Source organism: Anas acuta, chromosome 1, assembly GCF_963932015.1.
Source record: "Anas acuta chromosome 1, bAnaAcu1.1, whole genome shotgun sequence".
NCBI lineage: Eukaryota > Metazoa > Chordata > Aves > Anseriformes > Anatidae > Anas > Anas acuta.
The window spans coordinates 23,154,273-23,171,155 of NC_088979.1; the positions used below are offsets into that span (position 1 = coordinate 23,154,273).

General features: G+C 37.5%; 1 protein-coding gene across 12 annotated transcripts in view; it reads left to right on the forward strand.

The window, feature by feature from the left end:
• Positions 1-16,883, forward strand: part of FRY (FRY microtubule binding protein) — a 233,281-nt gene that overhangs the window by 120,469 nt on the left and 95,929 nt on the right. For all 12 annotated transcript variants that reach the window (XM_068672761.1, XM_068672771.1, XM_068672785.1 and 9 more), the window contains 11 exons: positions 2,709-2,848; positions 4,872-4,962; positions 5,398-5,477; positions 5,608-5,688; positions 7,542-7,710; positions 10,151-10,243; positions 10,339-10,437; positions 12,892-12,993; positions 14,130-14,233; positions 14,735-14,843; positions 16,551-16,637. In XM_068672761.1, the coding sequence (XP_068528862.1) occupies positions 2,709-2,848; positions 4,872-4,962; positions 5,398-5,477; positions 5,608-5,688; positions 7,542-7,710; positions 10,151-10,243; positions 10,339-10,437; positions 12,892-12,993; positions 14,130-14,233; positions 14,735-14,843; positions 16,551-16,637 (1,155 nt within the window). The remainder of the gene's footprint in view (positions 1-2,708; positions 2,849-4,871; positions 4,963-5,397; positions 5,478-5,607; positions 5,689-7,541; positions 7,711-10,150; positions 10,244-10,338; positions 10,438-12,891; positions 12,994-14,129; positions 14,234-14,734; positions 14,844-16,550; positions 16,638-16,883) is intronic.

Here is a 16,883-nt window from a genome sequence, read left to right on the forward strand (position 1 = left end):
AATCAAGAAATCAATGATACTGTTGGAAATTGACTGCAGTTTTGAATGTATTTGCTGTTAAGCCACATAGAAATTCATACACGAAATATATAAAATAGCATCATTTATCTGCTGTTAGTGGAAGCATTTCTTATGTTTCTATTTTGACAATATAGCAAGATTTTTATGAAAGTATATAAAGTGTGGCAAACTATCTGGGCAGGATTTCATTCAATTTACTTTTACTTATTAGTCCAAAATAAATATTAAGCATTTACATAAAGTATGTTTAATGCTCTGTGAACACAAGTTTTAAACAGCTCCACACTTGTGCAGATTTCTTATCCTTAAGTTATACAGTAGGTGGTTCATTTATGATGGAAGAACACGATCATTTGTATAACAAGGACATATTTGTACATCTGTGCACTCCCTTTCAGGAGCAGCACAGAGCAAGAATTCATCTCACTCCTGGACTTACTTCCAATAAATGAAAGGATTGAGTAACCAACGTGCTGGCTAGACTTCCCTCCCTTCCTGTTCCCTGAGAGCCAGGTCTTTGCCCATTCCACCCTTCCTTCCTGTCTTAAAAGTGCAATGACAGAAGGATTTTTTTTAAAAGTTATATTGACCTTTTATCCCTGCTAAAGACACACACCGTAAATTCAGGGGAGAAAGCATGGCTTGGGGAGGTTTAACAGGAGTCACTTTGACTTTTCATGGAGAGTGAAATCGAGTAGCTGAGGTTGAGAGAAGAGCATTGATACTCGTGTTAGAGAATGTGCAGGAAGACCTGACTGTAACAACTTCCCAGTTGCAGTTAAATATTGCAATCTCTTGAAAGATATTTAGGTTTCAAGTATATACTTTTTCCTTACAAGCTTTGCTATGATCTTAAAAATAGATGCCTCCCTCAGAAAACCCTGCTGTTGTTCCTGGGTTTTATAGTCTTCCTCAGGAAACCATTTTGTAACCACATCTCGTAATTAACAGCTGCTGTTGTGCCAGCTTCAGAAAAAGTTCTTCAAAACAATAGAAAAGTGATTGAAATGTCTGAGCATCCTGAGCTGGTAGGGAATAGTTTGTTCTGACAATAGGAGATTCACATCTTTTAAGTTTTTATCCAGAGTCTTACACGTAAATGCTGTGTTATAATTCAGCCTGGGCCACTGTAATAATTCTTCCTGAGAGGCCTCCTGTCACTGCTGCAACTAGTGCCTCCATGCCATCTTCTACAGCAGCTTGGTTTTTATTTCAGGTAATGAAATATACTGGAAATGACGGTTTTCAGAGCCTTTCTAAAACAGTGCCTTTATAGAAACTTTCATTTTGAAGGGGCGGTGGATGCCACTTTCTAATGTTCCATATTTAATTTTAGGCCATAAGACACGATCAAAACAGTCACACTTTATCCTCAAAATGTTTCATAAACTTTAGACCACATCATTGTAAGTTAGTTCAATTCAGTTTCAGCTATTTATCTGAACTAACTCATCCCCAAAAGTTGTTAAGGCTTCAGTGATGTTGGGAATGGTATGTAGGGTGCTCAGTCTCCCACTTGTGGTCTTGCCAGGAGTCAAGGAGTCAACACGAGCTTGGTCTTACACAGGACATGAGACTGCTGTTGTTCCACAAGCACAAACATGCTGTTTTAAGTTAAATGCTTAAAGGTAAGTTTAAGTTTAAGGTAAACCTGACAGAGTTACTGACATAATCAATGTATTTGGCATGAAGTACATACCTCAGCACATTGCTCCTGCCCTCGAAACTTTGCAGGATCAAGCCCTGCATGATCCCGAGGTGGTCACAAATCTCCGAATCAGGAATTCATTGATATTTTAAATAGTTTTCTCTTTTCTTAGAATGTACACAGCTGCAGTGGCTGTGGACATTCAGTTGCAACACAGGCATAATCCTCTTGGTTAATCATATAGTTGTTTTTTTACCCTAGCTTTTGATTTTTTCATGTATTGCAGCTTTATGGTTTCCTGTAATAGGAAGTTTAAGTCATTAAGTCATAGTTCAGGAGTAACTTGTTCAGTAACCTATCTATAATTGGTGATACAGTTTGTATCGAGTGAGCAGTAATACTCTTTTCCAGTATGCCAACTGTGTAATCAGGGACTTTCAAGGAATGATTTAAAACTATGTTTTGCTTATTTGTACACACAAATACAGAGGAAAGTGTAAATATTTTCTGATATATATAAAAAAGAAGTCTAAATTACCAGGTGTGTAAGCCTAGCACTATGATTCATTTGCATGTTCAGATGGCTAAGATTATTTCAGAGGTTTTCTCTATTTATTATGAACTTCAGGAGGGGCATCCAGCAGTCAGATACAACCCATGAGACAGTACTGCTGGTTCATCACCATTTTTTTTCCTTCTAATGTCCTCCAACTCACATCAACATTGTGTAATGAATAAAAATAAGCCCCTTAAAGAACTAGGTCATTTTCTGGTGTGTTTTAAGATGCAATACACACTTTTAATACATTATGCATTTCAGTACTGTCAATGAAAAGATGCTGTTGACACTATTACTGTATTTCAGCTTATGCTTCAAACAGAAAATACAGAATATTAGGTTCCATAGATTGGACTGTAGATTTAGAACTTCAAAAAAACAGATGAAAAAAGAAAGTGTCAAAACATCGAATTTGTGCTTCTTTTAAAAAGGTGTAGGGGAAAATTGAACACTGCTTGATCTGTTGTATTTTCCCCATAGGTAATAAGCTCAATGAGCTCACTTTCAGAATATTGTCTGCCCTCTATTCTGCGTACTTTGTTTGATTGGTATAAAAGACAGAATGGCATAGAAGATGAATCTCATGAGTACAGACCAAGAACAAGCACTAAATCCAAAAGGTAAGATTTTGAGTATCTTTTGAGTATCTTTGCATACATTATTGACAGATTCTAACGTAAAATATATTACATTTCACCTATCAGCTTTTGTAAGGTTATAGTTGCTTGAAAGATGTTTTTGTTCTTGGAAACCTGCTCTTAGGTTTAATGGGGATGAAATTGTTTGTGTCTTCAAAATTATGCTCCTGTTAGTTCAAACACTAGTTCTTAATGTTATTTTGGATGCTGTAATGTCCTTTAAATAGGGGCTTGTATGGCTTGTATAAACTATGTCTTCTTTAATCATGAGAGCAACCAATAATTCACTGACATTTTGAAGAATGTTTTTTTTTGATACAGCACTCTGCTTAGCCATAGAAATTTCGTATACAGCTATTCTCTGTCCAAAAGATTGTGAATCAGTTAAAGAGCTTAAGCAACATTCACTCAGCTCTTAAACAAACAAGCAAGCAAAAAGAAAATAACCCAAACAAACATATTGATCTCTTATGATAGCAGCAGCTCCTCAGAGATAAGACAACAGATTGGTCTTGGTTTAGATTGAGGCCTGTTTGGTACAGTGCATCTTTAAATTTACGGTTTTTCTGAATACTTCGGTATTACGTGCTCACACTCTAATGAAACAGCAGAATAATCAGCACTGGCAGACCTTGTTTTTAGAAATACTAGCAATTCCTAATTCCTAATGCATTCACATTAGGAATGCATTTAATCCGGTAACAACAGAAGGCAATAGTTGCTGGACTGAAAGGTTAGGAGCTAGTTTTATATATCAAGAAGGTAGACATGGATCTGAATCAGACCCTCCCAAACTCTTTATGGTCAGTGGAAGTAGGCAATTTGAAGACATGGTTCATCAGTTAGATGTCTGTTTTTGCATGAGATGGATCCTTGCCTTAAAGTGCCTCTTTCTCTTGACTGTCCTTTAGAGGAGCCTGTTACAGGGCATATATAGAGATCTTCAAGAATGCCACCCAAGAACTAGTTGAAAATCAGCTTAACAGTGAACCAAGGCCACTGTATTAATTGATACTGTTATAAATGGTACATATAACCAGTCCTTTTTCCAGTTAATGTGAAACCAACCAAAATCCAAATAATTTTTCTTATTTCAACACACTGATCAAGTAGAGCTTTTAAATAAATGATTAATTATAAGCACATAAATAGAAATGAAGTCATAAAATACTTAATGTTTAAAAGAATTGTGGTGGGATCTATTTACTCAAATAAAAATGTCACTGAAACCAGTGGTAACAGCCTTAGAAGGACTGCAGGACTGCCTGTTTACTATTAACTTTTACAAACTATATTGTATACTTCACGTCATCTTTTCAGTGCACCTTGAAACTGCAATCAGTTTATAGGTGGTTTTTATATTTGTATTGCAAGCTACTTACCTCAGACATTTATTTTCCTGTGTTGTTCTGCATTTTAACGTATTTTAAGATATGGCAAATGATGCCAACATTTAAAAAATAACACTGAAACAGTTTCACAAAGAGGGTGTAGTTTGGTTATGAATTCTCCACTGGTACTTTTAAGGCAGTTTTCAAAATCCATCACAAGTGTAAATCTGATAGCACAAAAATAATTTATGATTTTAATAGCACAAAACTAACTTATGTTTGCCCCAACAGCGTAATTGAGAACGGTCCTAACTGGTGATGTCAGGAAGGAAACTGAAATAAAATCAATTTGTTAAAATACAGGATCCAAGAGTTTTCTTGGTTATGTTTTGTTCTTTTGTTTTTTCCCCTTGAAAAATTATTCTGTTGATTTAAACTAGAAAAAGAGAAAATGGAAAGTGACATTCCAACATCTGACAGAAGGTGAATGTAACAAGTCAGATTTGCTTTATCTCAGTTTTTAAGGGCATCTCAGTGCATTACTTCCTGAAATGCTCAACTGCAGTTTGAAAAGTAGAATATAGTCCACTGTTAACAACATATGTGTAACTGAAGAAGGCATACAACATCATTTATGACATCTAATTATTGTGTTTCTTGTTTTGATTTTGCAGCGATGAACAACAGAGGGATTATTTAATGGAAAGAAGAGACCTGGCTATTGATTTTATATTTTCTTTAGTGTTAATAGAAGTTTTGAAACAGGTATGGAATTCCTCAATTATACGTTAACTAGTAAATAATGGAAATTACAGAGTTTGTCTTATAACCTAATTTCAGGATTCATAATTCTGTTTCCAGGTTAAGAATCTAATAAAAATATAAGAGACATCCTGCATGCTTGTTCTTTGCTGCATTCCTTGCACATATATATTAAATATGTAGTATGATACATAGTATTCTGCTGTCATGCAGACTTCACTTTTCCAGGTTTTTGGAGATGAAGTATTTCTCTTCAATACCAAATAAACATTAAATGGCTAGGTCATTTCAGCTATTTTGTTAGTTATCTGTGATTTTGGTTGGTTATTTTTTGTTATACTTGTGTAAGGAAGATACCCAGAAGTAGTACTAACACTAAGGTATGCAGCTTAAAGAGTTGTATATGTGTATTGGTTCTGTTTTATTTTGTGTTTTCAGATTCCACTTCATCCTGTAATAGACAGTTTGGTACATGATGTTATTAACTTGGCTTTCAAGCACTTTAAATACAAAGAAGGGTAAGGCTCTTTTTCATACACAAATTCTGTGAAAAAATCACTTGCTGACTTGCATAGCTCTAGTGGCTTAAGCAGCAAGCTTTCTCAGCCACCTGACTAACAAACAGAATTCTTTCTTATCTCTTGGTAGGTACCTTGGTCCTAACACTGGAAATATGCACATTGTTGCAGATTTGTATGCAGAAGTAATAGGTGTCCTAGCTCAAGCAAAGTAAGTAAAATTGAATACCATACATAATAGAAATCTAAGTTTTACTTGATTAGCATATGAATATTCTCACTTTCTCCCTTTCTTAAGAGATAGTGCATGAATAAATCATTTTAACTCATTGGCCCTCTGTTCATCCAGGTGGCCTAGAAGTCCATTAAATCACAGGGTTTCTGTAACTAGTCCAGTGATACAGAATAAATTCAAGTAGACAACAGCAACGTTATTTTTCCTATCTCACTGATGACGTCTATGGAAGCCCCAAAGGGCTGAAGAGAGCTATTTCAATTAATCTTTTTTTCCTATAAGCTATTTTTTCTCTAGCTGGGCAAATCTAAAAATAGCTATAACAACATAGCAACATTTTAGAGTTTCTCTGCAGTTATTTCAGTTTAGAACATAATGCAATTGCTTCTGAATCCTTCGTCATGCACTTCTTAGAGTAAATGGCACAGTAATGACTTAAAAGACCATGGAATCTGGTCCTAGATTTTGAATCTGGAAGCAGACAGATTCAGATACTCACATACCCAGTATAATGTTTCATCATACCCTTACTGTACAAACCAAGCAGAAGGATAAAATCTACTGCCCCGACATCAACCTGTATCAGTGATCTCTGCTGTCTTCTTGGTGCTGCTGTAGAGTCTGCTCTACAAAACCAATCAACTTAGCCAAATTTTTTTAGCTTGATGTAGCCAAAACAATTTAACTCCCTGGAAATCATATAACTTTCACAGACTTCCCTTAAGACCTTACTTGGGCTTCTAAATTTTCTGGCTCAAGGACAACAGGGGAATTAATATCTAGATCAAAAACTTCCAAGTTGACTGTCAAAGACAAAACATACCTGTTTTCCAGTGCTCCAGGATGTCGTAATCAGTAAGAGAATAGACACGGAACAGAGTTAGCTTGAGAAGCAGATAATACTTTCTTGGTACAGCAGAAAAAAATCCCTAAGACTAAACTGAGCATTAATCCATAAAACATTAGATTGTTTTTTGCAGCTGAAGCAGAGTCCTCTGGTGGAGTGCCATCTAGTATATACAAACACTTCTATTTACAGTCTGTGTAGAAGTAGGAGAGCAAATACTGTTTTTCTTCTCCAGTTCTGAAGGGGTTTGCTAAGATATTACTATCACACAAGAGCTTCTTCCTGCCAGCCTGTTTCTTTCAGCTGTCCCATGTTCCTTATCAGAGGCAATAACATGTTATGTGCTACACCTGCCCATGAAGATGACATTCTTTTCATTTTGTTTCAGAAAGGACAGGAGGTCTTGTTATATATCTTCCTATATATGATTCTTAGGGATAGTGTGTCTTAAAAGACAACTCCAGGAGACTGGGGAAGATCAAGCCTGGTCACCGAACCCTGCCCTCATCCCAAGTTGTATTTAAAGCTTAGATGTTACTGTAATGGCTGTTAAAAAAAAAAAATGATGGCAAAAATGGCCTATCTGAATTTTTAATTGTTATCATTTGAACGTTTTATTTTGAAAACATTGCATGTACTTGCAAGAAAACTGTCTTTCATCTTGTATTTTTGGAAAACATGTGAGGGGGCTATTCTAATGATATTGTTAGCTCAATTGTAAAAATGAAGCATGATGAGAAAATAACAGGAAAGATGTAGTTACCCAAACGGACTAAGATCAGGCTGTATGCTTCCTTTTTTTTCTGAGTTTGTCAGAAGCAAAGGAAAACTAGGTAAAAAGAAATCTATTCACATACTGATTGAAATAATGTTTTACAAGCAAAGGTGAATCTTCTGTAGGCGTTTTCCCATTTATATATCTTACAATACATTTGAAATACTAAACTGTACTGTTTTGTAACTAACTGATGTGAATTTTTAGATTTCCTGCTGTAAAGAAGAAATTCATGGCAGAATTAAAAGAGTTACGGCATAAAGAACAAAGCCCGTACATAGTTCAAAGTATTATCAGTCTCATAATGGGAATGAAATTCTTTCGCATTAAGATGTATCCTGTGGAGGACTTTGAAGCTTCTCTTCAGTTTATGCAGGTAAAATGCTTAAGTATAGAACTGTGGTTTTCAGACCTTATAGAACAGGCTCCCCTTCATCTTTGCTGTTGTAAATCTTCAGGAGATTTTTCCACACATCATTCCCACATAAATATATGTGCAGATACTTTCTGCCCATTCTGAACCTCAGTGCTCCAGTCTCCAAGCTCAGGAGTGTATCATTCCATACCAGCTTGTCATCAGCTGTTTAACCAAGTCCCCACATCTTGCCCTCCAACAAAAAGAGGTTTTCTCCAGCAAAGAGTAGACGCCACACCTCCCACCCTGGCATTCCATAGATGTGCCTTGCCCCATGTCCCTTCCTAGCTACCTCCTGCAGTTTCTCACTGCATCCAGAGTGAATTTTCCACCCTGGACATAGTTGCCAGGTACTCCTGATGGAGGAAAGCTCAAAGGAAGAGACAAAGAAATGAGGCAAAAGCTGGAGGGAATTTCCCTTGGATGCGTTGTCTCCTTTCACCACACCTTCACCCCCCTTCCTCTAGGGTACATTCTGTATCCACCCAGTTTGAAAACCACTAATACAGAGCATAGTCTGTCTGTCATGAATGCTTTAAACCAACAGATTACATCATTCTGTAAAAGGAAATAAAGTCTCCTATATTTAAACATTTTAAGTAGTCCACATTTCTACCTGGCAAGATGTGATAGGTCCCATTCCCATCAGCAGTTTTGTTTAGCTTAAAATTTTTATTCCTTTTTTTTTTTTTTTTTTCTTGTGATCACCTTCATAGCTGCAGGGTTTGTAGCCAGTCATTCAATAAGATGAATGTTTTATATAAACCTCCATATAGAGATCAGCTTATTAATGGTGTCAGTGGAGTAAAACAATAACCATATTTAATGTTAAATGCTGACAAATAAGCATTAGATACTGGAATACAAATGCACACATATACTGGCACACAGAACCATTTCTTTAGGTACCAAACATGAATTACATTGCATTTCAACTTTGCAATGTGCTTTAAATTGTATTTAACAACACAGAAAAGGGTTGCTTCTCTTCTTACCTTGTGTTCCTGTATATGTGAATGCATCTTACTCTGTGTTGTCTTCATGTAAATTATCTAGAGCTGGCAAGACATCAAAGCAGTGTATGGTCAGTGCACATGAGCAGTGCGAGTAAATGACATTGGATTGCTATGGTGCAGCACTGTTGGGGTCCAGTGTTCATTGCTGTTTAAATCAGTGGAAAAGCTCTTGTATAGTAGACTCAAAATGTGGATGCAAATGGTCTCTACTTTGCTCATCACTGGAGTATCTCAGCACCAAATTAATTCTTGTATGTCCTACAGTGCATCATCATAAGAGGCACTGTGTACGTAGGAAAACTAGTTTTGCTCAATTTAGTAGAACAGAGTTATAATGTGATCCTGTGGGTGATTCATCTGCTTAAGAATATACACGCAGTGCTACAGCTACAGCCTCTTTCACACCAACTCCACTCTAGTCGAGAGACACTTTCAGTGAGCTAATCTCAGCAGTGAGCTCCAGAAGACCCTGGCTTTCACCACTGCCTGCAGAAGGCCAGGAAGGGTACTAGCTTTGTGCAAGGGCCTCGGCTGTGTAGCAGCAGTGGCAGCAGTGACTGAAGTTATGTGATGCAGAATCCAGAATGCAGCCAGGAAAAATCATGCGTGGTCTAAACTGTAAACTGTTCTGTATGCATGTGCAAGTAAAAAAGGTCACTGGGGACCTTCCTTGGAAGGTCAGTGGCTGTTGGGACCTTGGACCCAGAGAGGAAGAAGTAACTGGACCAATATGATTTCTTGTCCTCAGACAAGTTGTACAGAAACAACAGATGCTTATCTCCTGTCCCTCACTTCCTGAGCAGCACAGCTGTGTGGATAGTAGCTCGCTGCATGTTTGGGACAAAAGTACACTTTTTGCTTTCCCTCTCAATCCCCAATTGTAGGCTGGAAATTGTGGTGGTGTGAACCAGAAGTCCCTTCCCTCAAATAGCACTGTTATGTTTTGACCCTTAATCTGCAAAGCAAGGAAATTATCCCAACGTATTTGCTGTAAGATTGTTCCTTGCCACTTCATCTTAACAGAGGAATACATTCCTTTTCTGGCCTCCCAGAGCATGTGTGGACTATTCCTCCAGCTCCTGAACACAGGGAAGGCATGAGATCAGCCCCTGAGTCCAGCTCTCTTTCCCTCTCCAAAACACCAACTGGCACAGCTGGAATACGCAGAGTTTCTGGATTATCATGGTTGGAGCAACAGATCCTTGGGCTTGATTTACATCCTGCTTTGTGGTCGCTACAGAATGCAAATTTAGAACTTAATACACAAATCAAGTATTTTCTGGGGGGTTTGCAAGATAATGCACTTGATGTGCATTGAGCAGACATTTGGATGCCTTTATTCCAGCTGATAGCTGATTTATGTTTCTTGTTTTGTTTTGTTTTAGGAATGTGCGCATTATTTCCTTGAAGTTAAAGACAAAGATATCAAGCATGCACTGGCAGGACTGTTTGTTGAGATTCTTGTCCCTGTAGCTGCTGTGAGTTTATTTTTTTGGGTTGTTTGCATAATTTATTTGAATTAGATAAAACAGCTTGTGAAACAGTGTTTTATTAACATGAAATTTCCTTTCAGGCTGTTAAAAATGAAGTGAATGTCCCCTGTCTGAGGAACTTTGTTGAAAGCCTGTATGATACAACACTTGAACTTTCCTCACGAAAGAAGCACTCGTTGGTCAGTAACTCTAAGAATTAGAGCCTAAAATTCTCTGTCAAAAATATCTCTGAACAAGACTCCTGGGAAATTCACAGAACTGGTTGCAAAACTTCTTCTGCATTTGGCTTTATAACTAATACCTTTCTATTTGCAGGGAAGTCTATTGTGTTTGCAAAAAATAACCATATTTATGTTATTCAGAATATGATCTAAATCAGTCTGCATCAAGCAGATGTTTTCAGCTTCTGGGTCTCCGATTACTAAATGGTTAGGTTTTCTCATACTTATTATGTGTAAACATTAGGAGAGGAGAAAGAATAGAGTTCATTTCTTGTCAAGCGTGAACAAATGAGGCATGTGGGAACAACTCTTTCACGGGGCTTAAATAATACGTTGTAAGAATGAAAAAATGTATAACACATGCCCTTTTAAATCCATAACTTGGCTACTGTGCAGCTCGCTATTTCATTTTTTTCTTGTGAGATGAACAGTGGCACTGCAGTGTATTTTTGGAAGCATGAGTTGATCTGAATTAAATGAAGATCTGAGTCAGTTTGACGCTGGCCGCCTTAAGCAGTCTGTCTCTCCAACTGGGTCAGTGCACAGCAGCACTGTGGCATTAGCTAATCCATTTTGAAGCCTTGGACCTTTTAAGTAAAGAAAGTTGTCGTTTGTCCTTTCTTATTCTCTGATAAAGTCCAGAAGAGTTCCCTGCTCCCCCCTCTCTTAGAAAATAGCGGTCACCAGTGCTAGTGGATCTTCTGGGAGGAGTGCAGGAGTGTGCTTGTGCTTGCTGCTGCCATTTCACCATCCCTACCAGTTACACCAGTGCTAGGGAAGAGCCTGAACATTCCTCAGGGAATAGTCCTGGTTCAGTTTGAATTAGCAAGAGGCTTGTGATGAATTTCTGATTTCGCTCTGCTTGTGTTTGTGTGACTCCATTCCACTCTGCCAAGTTAATAAAACCTTGTTGAAACTGCAGCAGGGCAGGAGCTTTGCTGTACAGTTTTCACACTAAATAGAACTTCCCCAAACTGGTGGCTGTACTTGCCAAAGTCAATACTACGTGCTTGAGAAAGGATTGCACAGCTGGGGCTTAAGGTTTGATTGCTTGTCTACACATACCACACTGGAGGCTACATAGTTAAAAGTGACAAAATAGACCAGATTCTTGGGAGGGTGTGATTAAAAATACAAACATTGCAAGGAGGAGGAGGGGAAAGGCAAACAGCCGGCAGAAATAGCTGCAGTGCATATTTTAAGGCTTCAGGAAGAATGCACAGTCTTTAGAGTCTGCAGAGGACCTTCCTTTCTGAGATCAGTGTTTTGTGAATCAGTACATTTACTAGACAGGCAGGGTGGGTCCTCATTTTTGGACTAAAAGTGTCTGGTTTGAGCTTAGGAAAATCCAGGAGATGTTTTGTGTCTTCTATCCTAGGGCTCTGCCTTAGGACAGGTTGTAACGCCCTGGGGATGTTACTGAACTCTGATTCTTTTAAGTACTCAACTATTATATTAATCATAGTGCTAATCTCATAAGAAAGTCCTCTGTGGGAAGACTTTAATTATCCTCTGACATATATATTTTGGGCATGAAGATTACAAAAGTAAAAATTTATGTACGTTTTCCATTTGCTCAAGGAACTAGAGCTAGCCTATCTGTGAGCAATTTATGTTATGTTTTACAGAAACAGAAGTGGTTTTAAGCTGTACTTAGACTTAGCTGTGGCTAATGTTAGAATTGTATAGTCTTTAAGATAAAGTTATCTTATTTTTGACTAAATTTTAGAATTGTGGTTGGATGTATCAACATGAGAACTGAAACCAAAAAGTCTTGCTGAAGCAAAGTCAGTTTCAAATTAATAAGTACACTTTAGCCTAATTTATTTAGTGTTGAGTATCAAATGAAAGGTTGTCAAAGAGAGCAGGTTCCAGTGTTTGAACTTTTACTTTCTCTCTTTCCTCCTTTTACTTTTCAGTTCCCAAGGTGTAACCACCAATAGACCCAAGCTTTACTTGTAATTTAACATACTTCAGTAGGGTGTTTGAGACATCACCCAATAAATGTCATGACTGCAGATTTTGAGGAGTGATAGACATTTGTGTATTCACAAGTCCTAACAATCTGTGTGGGTCCTGTTGTCATCGTGTAGATATTTCTGTGCTATCATTTCTCAGTTAACTAACAGAAATTAGCCCTGTCAGGCTGTAAAATCATGCCCCATCTTTGCAGTTATTATACAGCTGTAAGTAGGCATTTGGTTGTTTTTAGTACATCCATAAAACATATCTGTAACAGCTTTAGGGAAACGTTCATTTTAAATTATACTAGTTAACAATGTGGTTTCTTTGGTTAATGTGTTGCACAAAATGGAGAAGTTAGAGCTATAAGTTTGTAGTAGCTCTTTCAAATTACTTTTATATTTTGTAGACATGCAAATAATACCGTATCATCATCCATTTCCTGTTTAGGCTTTGTACCCTTTGGTAACATGCCTGCTTTGTGTCAGTCAGAAGCAATTCTTTTTAAACAGATGGCATATTTTCCTCAACAACTGCCTATCCAATCTCAAGGTTAGTATCTTCTAACGAGCATATTAAAGCTTCATTAATATTCATTGCATTGATCTGTTGCAAATCCATTTTTAGGTAAATGTGCTGGAATATTGCCATTATCTGATCAGTAAATAATTTTACCCGCTGACAGTACAAATTACTTGACTGTACTATTCTGTTGATAACAAAAAAGTATTCTTCTGCCCAGTTTGAATTTCTCCTGTTTTTCTTGCTCAGATGGAACCTGAGTCAAACCGCTGTGAAATGGGTAATTCTATTGTTGAAAGTTAGTAGCTTGAGTGACTTACAAAACTGGCCCAATATTAATTTGCTTTTTTATCACACAGGCATTCTCAAAACTATTACTTCCACAATAACTAATGTCCCATTCTGCAATTAAAGTAGATCCATACGAAAGGGTGGTCCCAACCCTACCTGAGAAAGCCTATATAAGAAGAGCAGTGAAGTGATTAGCTCAAATGAAGGGCCTCTGACCTGCCACTTGCTGAACTAGTGGTTAGGAGGCCTCAGCAGAACAAGTAGAACTTGCAATGACCATCTCAGGACAGAGGCAAAGTGTGGAAGGAATCTTAGTTAACCAAAGGATGAAATGGAAAACTGCATATGACCAAAGAGACCCCAAGCAATCTTGTACCAGTTCAAAAGTTTTCAAAAATAAATAGCAATCCAGATAGATAATCCCATTAAATCTAATTCATCCCAGATGCCACATTAAATAGGCCACCCTCAGCATATACAAATTTTTGTCCTTTCACTTCTGAATATGTACAGTAAATGTATTTATCTGCTATGTTCTTCATACCAGGTCTCCATCATTGGACAACATCTTTTGAGTTGACAGTCAACTGAAGACAAGGTTTTCTTTTCAGAGTCAAATTGAGTTGTTATTCAAATAGATATTTTAAATTGTAACATGTATCTAACTCAGTCTAACTTGACTGTTCTTTGACAACGTGTGTTACACGAGGAGAGGCAGGTCAGATGCATAGGCATCCTGAAGCTACAGGAATGGGGGCACTGGGCAGCTCTGAGTCTGTATCTTTTTGTAATGCCACTACAAAAGCTCTGAATCTTGACATCCACTAAATTCAGAACCTCCTCTCTAATTTGTGCTTGAACTTTATTTCTTCTAGAATAAGGACCCCAAAATGGCTCGAGTTGCACTGGAATCTCTGTACAGACTACTATGGGTTTACATGATTAGAATTAAATGTGAAAGCAATACAGCTACCCAAAGGTAAGGTGCTGTATTTGTGATGTTAATCAATCCTTGTAAAGCAGATATTGCTAGTGAAGAGGTGTTACAGTTCTCTTGAACATCTTTGAATTGAACATATTCCAAAAAAAAAAGACACTCAAAACTACACAATAAAATATTCCCTTTTGTGCCACTGTCAGTTATTCTTCCACCTGTTGAAATTACTATAGAAGTGATTCTGCTTCTGGAAAAGCAAAAAATCACTCTTTGCCATATTAAAATTATAAATATTTTGGAGTGACATATCACTGATAGGTGTATTGTTGCTTGGAATGTAGTAATGAAATAAAATAATTACATCAAATTTTTAGCAAAGGATCAGAACAAATTACCCCATTACATTTTCATTTCAAAAAAATTACGTTCTTGACTTTTTAAATGGGGTTGGATTTACAACTTACATCTCATAATAAATGAAGGTCTGCAAGCACCAGACGTGTAGACATGTCTAATGTTGTTTTTTTTCCCCTTCTTTTACAGTCGACTTATTACTATTGTCACAACACTTTTCCCCAAAGGGTCCCGTGGTGTTGTGCCAAGAGATATGCCTCTAAATATCTTTGTGAAGATAATACAGTTTATTGCACAGGTATGAGAGATCAATGCATAAATGTTTCCAATCAATTAATAACTTGTTTTCCTAGTAACAAATATTTAAATCAATTTCTATTTTCTCAATTTTTGCAACACCATCATCAGTATCTTTCATCTAGGTAACGATAAAATTATGGCTTGAACTAGTGTAGTCTTCTTTGGACCGACAAGTGTTTATTATCTTTGTACCACTGAAAATCATAGAATCATAGAGTGGTTTGAGGTGGAAGCGACCTTAATGATCATCTAATTCCGAACACCCTGCCATGGGCAGAGACACCTTCCAGTAGACCAGGTTGCCCAAAGTCCCATCCAGCCTGGCCTTCCGGGGATGGGATATCCACAACTGCTCTGGGCAGCCTGTTCAAGTGCCTCACCACCCTCTGAGTAAAGAATTTCTTCCTAATGTCTAATCTAAATCTACCATGTTTGTAGTTTAAAACCACTACCTCTTGACGTAGCACTTCACTCCTTGACAAAAAGTCCCTGTCCAGCTTTCCTGTAGGCCCCCTTTAGGTACTGGAAGGCCACTATGAAGTCTCCCTGGCATTTGCTCCTTTCCAGGCTGAACAACCCCAGCTCCCTCATCCTGTCTTCACTGGAGTGGTGCTCCAGCCCTCCAATCATTTTTATGGCCCTACTCTGGACTCGCTCAAACAGGTCCACGTCCTTCTTGTGCTGGCGGCCCCAGAGCTGAACGCAGGGCTCCAGGTGGTGTCTCACAAGAGTGGAGTTGAGGGGAAGAGTAACCTCCCTCAACATGCTGGCCCCACTTCTTCTGATGCAGCCCGGGATACAGGTGGCTTCCTGGGCTGCAAGCACATATTGACAGCTCACACTGAACTTCTTGTCAACCAGCACCCCCAGGTCTTTCTCCTCAGGGCTGTTCTTAATCCATTCTCTACCCATCCTGTATTTATGCTTGGGATTGCTCAGCTTAGATGCATTTTACATATAAAATGCATTAAAATATTTTAACTTCATCTCTGGTGTGTTTTTAATCATTTTTAGAAAATGCCAGCTAGTCAGAGAATGCATTAATTGAAAGCCTCTGACTTGATGAAGTTTGAAATAATAGGCTGTATTTTGTACTGATACTGAATTAGCCTGACTATATATCACAGAGAAGTTGCACTAAGACTTTACTGTTTTTAAGACAGTAAATCAGAGGAAAACCACGTTCAGCATGTAGTTGACACGTAGTTTTCATCAGTTCAAATGGGAATTGCTAAAATACAATAACCTGCAGTTTCATCTCTTTTATTACTTAAACTCAGAAAACGTTCCCATTGAGCAAAGCACGTAAGCACATACTTAAGGTTTCTGAATAGAAATGAATACAACAGATGCTTAAGAACTTCCCTGAACTATGCCATCTGCAAATAAGCTCCTTTTATATAAAATACTATGTTAGTGCCATAATTACTGCAGTTTAAATGAAATAATTAAAAGCCTTTTTTCCAAAATGGTTCATTTTCTATTTAAATGCCATAAATTAAGCAGGCAGAATTTTGGAATTTGTCAACATACAGCAGTGATGAAAGCTTAGATCTGATGTGTTCTGCATAGTTCTGAAAATCTGTTTTTCCATTCATTTAAATAAATCCTCATTAAACTGGTTTTTAACATTCTGTCGCCCTAAAGAAAATAAGTAGCAGAAGTGAGAAGTTAAATGATTTGTAGTATTTTTTTTCTATTTTAGGAACGTTTAGATTTTGCAATGAAAGAAATTATCTTTGACTTCCTTTGTGTTGGAAAACCAGCAAAAGCTTTCAGTCTCAACCCTGAGGTATGGCGTCCACCTTCATTTTTTTTCAGTTTGTGTATATTATATTGTGATACGTTTGCTTTCTGATTACATTCTAAGCATGCTTTTGCCTTTGTCCAGTTTTCGGGCAGAGCCTTTAACTTGATTTATTAGTAAAATGCATCTGTGGACTTTTGTCTGTGAAATGTCACGTTGTTTATTCCTGTCTTGTGTTTCCTTGGTGAAGATTACCAAATGTGAAGTAGTGCAAATGCATAAAACAAAAAG